At 39.5% G+C, this 8,609-nt stretch overlaps 1 protein-coding gene across 1 annotated transcript in view; it reads right to left on the reverse strand.

Annotated features, from left to right (window-relative positions):
• LOC107711166 (cdc42-interacting protein 4 homolog) overlaps positions 1–8,609 on the reverse strand; it is a 40,186-nt gene that overhangs the window by 9,690 nt on the left and 21,887 nt on the right. The window contains exons 9-11 of the mRNA XM_016516101.1: positions 1,428–1,537; positions 1,063–1,195; positions 890–978 (exon numbers count right to left, since the gene is read on the reverse strand). Coding sequence (XP_016371587.1) covers positions 890–978; positions 1,063–1,195; positions 1,428–1,537 — 332 coding nt within the window. The remainder of the gene's footprint in view (positions 1–889; positions 979–1,062; positions 1,196–1,427; positions 1,538–8,609) is intronic.

Genomic DNA, 8,609 nt, shown 5'->3' on the forward strand with positions numbered 1-8,609 from the left:
TTGTAGTTAGATAGATTATTCTTATTTTCTTTATTTTTATTTGACAGTATAGTTTTTGCCTAAACATAGCACATACCGAACCCTACCGAAAACGTAACTCTAAAACCGTGATACAAACCGAACCGTGAGTAAGTTGAACCGTTCCACCCCTAGCGCTGACTAGCAGCTACTCTACTCTACTCGTTTTTCTAATTTATTAAAAAACTGGCTATGTGTACTGTGCTAGACTAACTGAGACTTGTCAACGCACTTGTATACTGTTGCCCTCTTGTTAGTCTGCTTGCTTCTATTGTTCTCCTCATTTGTAAGTCGCTTTGGATAAAATCGTCTGCTAAATGATTAAATGTAAATTGATACAAGGTCTTATGCAAATTGCCCCTAAGTCAAATTGTGAATTGTAAAATGAATTGTAGGACTGTAGGCTAGTGACAGGCTCATGTTCAATGGCATGGAAATAAAACAAGGAACATATTGACTTCTAAATCTTTTAAAGTTTGTCTGCTCCAGTTATGTAATGTTTTATTATTTAGGGGATATTTCTTTAGATTTTTTATTTAAAATCAGAGCATAATATCAAGAGTCTCATGACCTACATTTTGCAATTCACTGCAATCTTGTGTGCTGTTCTTAAGTACACAAATGAAATGAGTTGATTAAATTACTGTGTAGAATTACCACCAATAGTGAATAAAATGGTTGTCTATGGTATTTACACAAGAGAGTAGTAGGAAAACAACATGCAAGTCTTAGTTTATTGGAAACATGCTGATAACTTGTATATAAGAAAAAATGTCATTAGCTGTGAAGCATGTAAACCTCTTATTCAGAATAAGCTTAATCAGAATACACACCATAAGCAGAAAATCATGTTCGTTGAAATAAAACTGACCTGCTGGGGTTATGAGCACCGTTATTGTTCAGAGAGTGTGTCGAGTATCGTATAGAGTCTCCTCGGCCCCCTGCTTCTGCGAGCCAGGACTACCAAACAAACCATGACACCAGTGTGTTAAGAAAAGTCTTTATGAAGCGTATAAAGATTTACAGAGAGAATTAAACTGAAACCTCATATTTGCTGAGTTCTCCTCTCAGTCTTTCCATGTTTTGTGCCGTCTGAGTGATCTGAGGTGCCAAACTGGCAGGATCTCCCGTCTGAGGGTTCTTTTCATAGACATCTTTCATTTTACCCAGAGCCTCACTGCACAGAGATATACATATATTTATTTAAGATAGCAAGCGCTATCTTGATCGTAACAGAGAAAGACAAAGAACAAACGGATACGGTTACTTGTGGCACTCAACACCACTGATTCCTCAGAGACCTGACGAGCTTAGTAAACAAAGCCCAGACCTCGGCAACCCTGTGGATTCAGCTGTGGCCGGTGGTCATGGCGATAGTTGTCGGAGAAACGGCATGGCTGGCGACTCACCTCTGATCCATTTCCTTCTGCAGCTCCTTGCTGATGTCATCGATCTTCAGCTGCAAGCGTTTCCTGCGCTGCTCAGGAGGAAGATGGGTGAAGCCCTCTGTGTCCACAGGCTGAGGAGATGGGCAGGGAGATAGTGTCACTCAAAGAGATTCACACAAACAAACAAACAGCCACCCCTCCAACACCACAAGCCAAGCAGTGACAGGCGTGAACCAGAGACCCCACAGTGAGACTTCAGGTTTGCAGAAGGAAAAGCTGAACTGTAGCTGTAGTTTACTCAAAGGAACGGTCTGGGTTAAATAAAATTGCACTTTTTGAACACAATCTGTGGCATGTTGTCGATTACCACAGACAGTCATTTTTTTAAATGGATCTATTTTGAAGAAGGAATGCGAAGCTAATATTTGTTACATGGAATATTCAGTCAAATGTTTCATATTTGCACAAGTAAAAAAAAAAATCCTTTCAGATTAGGACTATTGTTCTAGGCGTATGAAGTTCTGGTTATGCTCTATTATTATAATTGACACTTCGCAGGGAGTTTGACTGACAGGCAATCGGACTGATCATAACGCCGAACCTGCCATTTTTGTCTGACAGGAGATTAGATTAACGTTTATGGACTTGAACTTGAAAAATGGTGTGTATTGACGTCTTTCTGCGGTTGAAACAAGATACCTTCGGATGTTCATTCATGTTCATTTCATGCTATAACTAGTAAATATAAAAAGATGATCGGTTCACGTGCCGCTTGAACTGAGGCGCTACAGCGATCTGTCACGACACATTAAAGAGCCACAAAACGGTATTTATGGTTTAAATTTCTTTTTAAAAAAAAGACAAAAATGTGAAAGCTGAGACCTTGTTTCATACCAGAAGTAACCTGCTCTGTCTTGTCTGTCGGTGCGTTGTCAGTTTTCTGTTTGCGCCGCAATGTATTTTTCACTGTGTGAGAACATTGCATGAGAGCGGCATGGCTTGTTGGACATAGGAACAGTAACGAAGTGGAGTGGGTCTTTGCGAAGGGTCAATTGATGTGTACAGAGTTTGCTCCATGTAAATAGTGCGTGACATGGGTTATTTATCATTGCATAGAAAAGTAGAATTTAGTTTTGATGCAAGGGCTTGGCATATGTGTACAACCGAAATCACAGTCTTTTTAAGTATACCTGAAAACTCGTGATCAACACCAGCGCAATAGAACGTTTGGGCCTAAAACCTAGTTTCTATCAGCATAGTACTCACGGGGCCAGATTTTTCTAACGGTGCGCATTAATTTTTCTGCGCTAGTTAGTTTGTTCACAAAGTGGCAACATCAGCCCATTGTTTCATGGTTGAAAGAGAAACAGGCGACACGTTGACAGATCCTTGTGGTGTGAGGGGCTTAAAAGATACCTGAAACTCTAGTTAAACAAATACAAAGACTGACAAATAGTGCAGACACTAGACTGGGATTAAACTAGCGTCAAATGCTTGTTTGTGCATGCGTTTGCTTCAAAACTGAAGTATACTTTGGACATTAATGTGTTTACTGGCTTTAGATTTTGAGGTTGGATATTACTTTGAGCAGCCGGGGTTGTTAACAACACTAGCCTAATGCTAATACATGCTAACAATGTTAAAATAATGGCTATACTATCAAAAATAACAGTTTCATATTTTTAGCATTTATTCACATAGTGCTGTAGACTTGCCCCATAGACATCCGCCGGACATTTACAAACCCGAGAGACAAATGTGGTCAATAGAGTTAAAGGTCCATTTAACCTGGAATATTCCTTTGAGTAACCCTCAATTAATTTAAACCACATGCAAAGATTTATCAACGCAACTTTAAAACATGTCCAATACAGAACACTATAACAGCCTGGCTTCAGCATCAGTGCATAGATTCTTTGCTTTGCAGTGTCTCACCCTGGAATGGCTTGTCACTGTTTAAAAGCCATGATGGATAGTGTACTGTAAATTAACCCAGAGGCTGCAGTGCCTTTCGTTGAAAATGGCCACCTCTACAATAGCGAATTATAGAAAATCTATCATTATCTGTGGAGGTGGTCATATGTGAAATCCTCACAGACAGAAAATGATCTGATAAAAACAGAGGGAGTGAAATATACATGTACGGCCCACACCACTTTAAAAAGATTACCGTGAGCTTTTCTGGAGTAAACTGAGGAAGAGAGATATAAACAGACAGTGTTTTATAAGCTGGCATCACACTAGCTGATTTCTTAGTGTCTCTCATGCAGGTCACTTCGCTTTTGTCCAGAACCACATCTCACAAAAGCAGCTCTGACCTCAGTTACAAACACTAGTTTTTCAGAGTTTCAGCTTTTTGGGTGACTTGCTTCTCCATTAATTCAACTGTAGGATCCTGAAGTATCAATGCAATATCATGGGAAAAAGAATCATGATTCATGATTGTATTGGCACAGCCCTAGTTAGTTTGCAGGACCCATGTGTCAGTGAACGTTAAGCTCTGATTCACCAAACGGATTCACTGACTTGCTATTGTCCTCTTCAGATCTCATCCAAACAGCACAAATGCTGACTGTCGACTGTGATTGTGTAAACATGCATTTTTCTGGGGCCCTAAACTTACACGACTAATAAAATAAGAATGCAGAAGCAGAACAGTCTATTTTTATTCAAAGTAAGTCATGTTTTCACAGAAGCTGACAAGCGCTGCCGGCACACACGAGTATACTACAAGCCCCAGAGGGACAAACACACATCACACTGACTTAAAGGACAAAGTTACTGCATGCACTACATTCTAATTCGCTCTGACAACTTGTTACATTTGCATGGTGCTCCTGTTTTTATTTCAAGAAGCTTTATGTTGATTGCTACATATATAGGACACTGAAATGCGTGGGAATGAGAGAGAAACATCAGAGGCAGTCGTTTAGTTTGTCACCGAACTTCCTTTCTCAATTGCCGAGCGTGACAGAATCACTGACAAAAGAGGGTGAGATTTCAGCAACAGGTGAGTTGGCTAGTTGTGACGCCAGCCTTAAATGCATGGCAGGAATAGGTGAAGAGCTGGTGTTGTTGTGACTGAAGATTAGTAGTGAAAGAGCTGTGATTTCTACTTCATTGTGACCACTACTCGGGCCCAGATCAGTGCTGCTGAACGCCTTAAAGAGACAGCAGCGCACAGGTTTAGTCAGTTTGCTTGATCCCTGACCTATCACACTCACCGTTCTCTTGAGGGTCCGGAAGGAAGAGATTCGGGGTTTGACTGTCTTATTGATTTCCTTCAAACAGTACGACAGGGGGTCCCGGCCAAACTTGGGGGAGGGGGGTCCGTTAGCGGGCGAGGGGGTGGGGGGTGTGGAGAAAGGACTGAGTGAAGACGAGGGCAGCTGGGACAGACACCAGGCACAAACCCAGAGGGACACAGGGACAGAACAGAAGGAGAGGGATGGTGGGAAGGATAGGGAAGGGTAAAAACAAACAAAAAACACAAATGACAAGGGAAAAGAAAGAGACACCATCAAACACCTCAAAGCAACATCAAAACAGCAACGAGGACAACACTGGACCAACCTCAGCAAGAGCCAAGACAAGCAAGACAAAGAATAACCAAACCCAAATCCACAAGCCCCAACAACCAGATGAAGAAGCAAACAATGGCTCCATCAGAAAACAATTCTTGGCCTTGTTCAATGGATCATGTGGCTTTCAAGTGATGTTGTAATGATCGTGAAGATGAGATGAATGTACATGAATGGCACCACAAAACTTTTCAAGTTAAGGTCATGCCAATTACACTACCATGGTGATGCTAATTGATATGTGTCATAATTAAGTTTGTATAAACTTTGTGTACCGTTGATGAATACCAGTTATAAAGCTTTCCAAAAAAAATTGAGGTGGCAGGATTGCGTGGTGGACAACCCATCGTTACCAAAACTACCAAAAAAATTCCCAACAGTCTCATGGCAGCACAAAAATGATAAATTAAGGCATAAATTACATGCCTATTGGGAATCCACTGATCTTCATTTCATTGTGCTAGTGCTACAAAGTTTCCGGTGTTTGTCAGAAAAAAATTACAGAGAAATTACACCAAAATATCCAATTAATTCCAACCAAAAATCACTTGAACGCACATCATATTGAATTAACAATAGCCAAACTTATAAGATATTCCCAAGAGAATGTGTGCTGTTCGCAGAGTAAGAATCGTCAAATGTAAACAATCTCCAAAACAGAGCTGCTATTACGTTTTATTCCCCACCCCATTATGGATCTAATAAGTGGAGCCACTTTTTGCCCAATCAACATTCAGAGGCTTCTGCTGGACTACATTGCAACATAAATGCCTGAACATGAAAGGAGTCCTAATATTTCAGTGAATTCGCTATGTATACTAGCTCTGTTCCAGAACCAAGCGAGCTGTCTACAGAGACAACCTTACAGCTGAATCAACAGTTAGCATTAGCTAAATTACTAGTTATTCTAATAAGCACAAAGAGTATTTGAAGAACACAAGTAACTGATGCTCAAAGCTTCATATCTGTCATTAGCTGGTTGCTAAGCTAAAAACTTCCTATCCTAACACAAAAAAACACTACACTAATACTGGATGAAATCATGCATTAATTAGATGGAATTATCTATTATTAAATATATATATATATATATTTCATTCTGGGATTATTGTTGTAGAATAAATGTGATGCTGCTTTCAATCATGACCAAAATTACACATCTTACATGGCAGCATAATATTGTTCCCTACTGTTTAGGATAGCTTTTACATTGGGTGCCTATAACACTGTAGGTGGGCAGCTTACTAAGTGGAACAGAGTAAATACGTTTCACCCTGATACAAGACAAAAAAGCTTTAAATCTAAAATTGTGCCAAACAATCCACCACAAATTTATGGGTAAATGAATGAAAGCTTGGCGCTAAAAATAAGTATTTCCCCACAAACTGGTTTTAGCTTCTCAACATTGTGACTTGTCTCAGCCGGAAAGGAAACATGCACAGTGAGCAAAAAGTGAAGCAATAAGGAATGAAGGAAGATGTTTGATCTTAACTACTAAGAGTAGGGGAAAAAGGAAGCAGATTTGCAGTTCGACTTTGGTAAATACAACAAAAACTCCATATTAACTAACACGCAAGACAAAAAAATGGATCTGTACAATGACACAGAAATTAAACAGAAGAAGACTAGACAGTTAAGCTGGCAAGCGCTGAGGCTCATGTGAAAAAGGCCTAATGTGTTGAAGAAGCAGGAATCTAGATTATTGGAGAAGCAGGAAATTATGTTATTAATATGAAGGTGAATTGTTCCTAGAAAACACTTCAGACCTACATAGGCCTCTAGGACAAAGACAGATCCATTGAATCCTACACAGAGCTCTGAATCATTACATGACTGAAGAGAATGTTTTAGTAATGCTTTGCCTCCAACCCTCATTTTAAGAGGATTTTTCTCCTTAACCAGATGCAACCGAGCATCTATCCTGATGGCACACAGTGCACAAAGGTGTCATTGTGATGGGACTGAGGGATATATTATACAGCATATAATAGCAGTAGTGTATGCGTGTTAAGGTCCATGGCAGAGGGAGAAGTGTACCAAAGAAAAGCACAGATGCAGCAGAATGACCACTTGGTCACACGCTGAGCTAAACAACAGAGCTGGGGGCTTTTCCATCCCCACTCACAGCCAAGTAGCCATGCAAAGGGTGCATATTGGAAAACCGTAAGGATCTGTGTTGGGTACGTCAGAGAGATTGAGAGTAAGGGGTGAGAAAGGGTGAAGGTGGATTGAACCATCATGCATCTTTCAACTGTGACAAAGGGTGCAAGAAACCACAGCTTTGGATCTAACACCATTTCTAGTCGCAAAGACTTGCCCACAAATCAAACAATGTCTTGTCCTCAAATCTTCTCAAAGCCAGTCTGTTACCTTTTAGACTAACTCTACTCTCTCATCTTATAGTGCAGAAGTGTCCAATCCTGCTCCTGAAAGGCCACCTTCCTGTAGACATTAGCTTTATTGAACCAATTATTCAAGGTTACTAGAATCTTCAAGAAAAGCGTGTTGGAGCTAAACTTGGGATGGTGGTCCTACAGGAGCAGGATTGGACACCAATTCAGGGATAGGTACTGTAGAACCCTGCTGGAAAATCACGTAAAAAAAACATATTTTAAGGATCTGATGGCTGGGTTTAAAATGGGTTCTAGCTGGTAAAATAATGGTCATGGCTCGTTTAGATTAGGGGTGTCCAATCGTGCTCCTGGGGGGCCACCTTCCAGCAGAGTTTAGCTCCAGCCCCAATTAAACACACTTGATCCAGCTAATCAGTAGGGCTGTGCGATATTGAAAAAAAATGTGATACCTTGTTAAAAAATGCGATATTCGATATGCGATACAATATTGCTTAAAGTGAGAAAAATCTATTTAAATTATATTTTAAAATATTTAAAAATGAAAATTATATAACCAATTTGTTTCACATTCTTTCTTGGAAAAGAAAGAATCACTACAACTTCTGAAAGTGACCAGCAGTGTTTTAGCATTACATAAAAAGTAATGTCACAAATCAAAAAATGTCATTTAACATCAATGTGAATGACAAAAAATTAATTTAATTTTATATCATTGTGACTTTGCTTTCCATACACTTTAAGTACTTCTACATACACCACAGCAAAAACTATAGTCTGAGAAAGTTCAAACATGATTAAAGGAAAAAGTGAACAGTCAGTAAAAAAAAAGAAAGAAAAAGGGGGAAAAAAAGAACAAATACACAATTTACAAGCATAGATAAAATAAACAGTAGTATTCAGATACAGAAATTTAATAATTGTAAAATAACACTGCATAGTGTTCACTGTATTAATTAAATTTAGATTAATCTTTGTTACAGCTGTTTTGTTGTTTGATTAACATTAGTGACATATTCAGCAGTACGTATTTATAGGCTGCTGTCCCTTTAAATCCGACTGTACGGATCCAGTATAATGATACACATCCGATTTCTTTCTCAGCTGTTTACATTCATTTAAAACATAACCGACTGCGTTTACGAGAATGATCGTCGAGACGGGTACTATTGAATAGTGTGTGTATGTGTCTGTTCAAACATAAGTAGGAAGAGATGCAAGACTAATCAACTCGGTGTTCGCGCGCTGTCTGAAACGCGTCTCTCTGTGTG

The sequence above is a fragment of the Sinocyclocheilus rhinocerous genome, unplaced genomic scaffold, assembly GCF_001515625.1.
Source record: "Sinocyclocheilus rhinocerous isolate Xijiao unplaced genomic scaffold, SAMN03320098_v1.1 scaffold115, whole genome shotgun sequence".
Taxonomy (NCBI): domain Eukaryota; kingdom Metazoa; phylum Chordata; class Actinopteri; order Cypriniformes; family Cyprinidae; genus Sinocyclocheilus; species Sinocyclocheilus rhinocerous.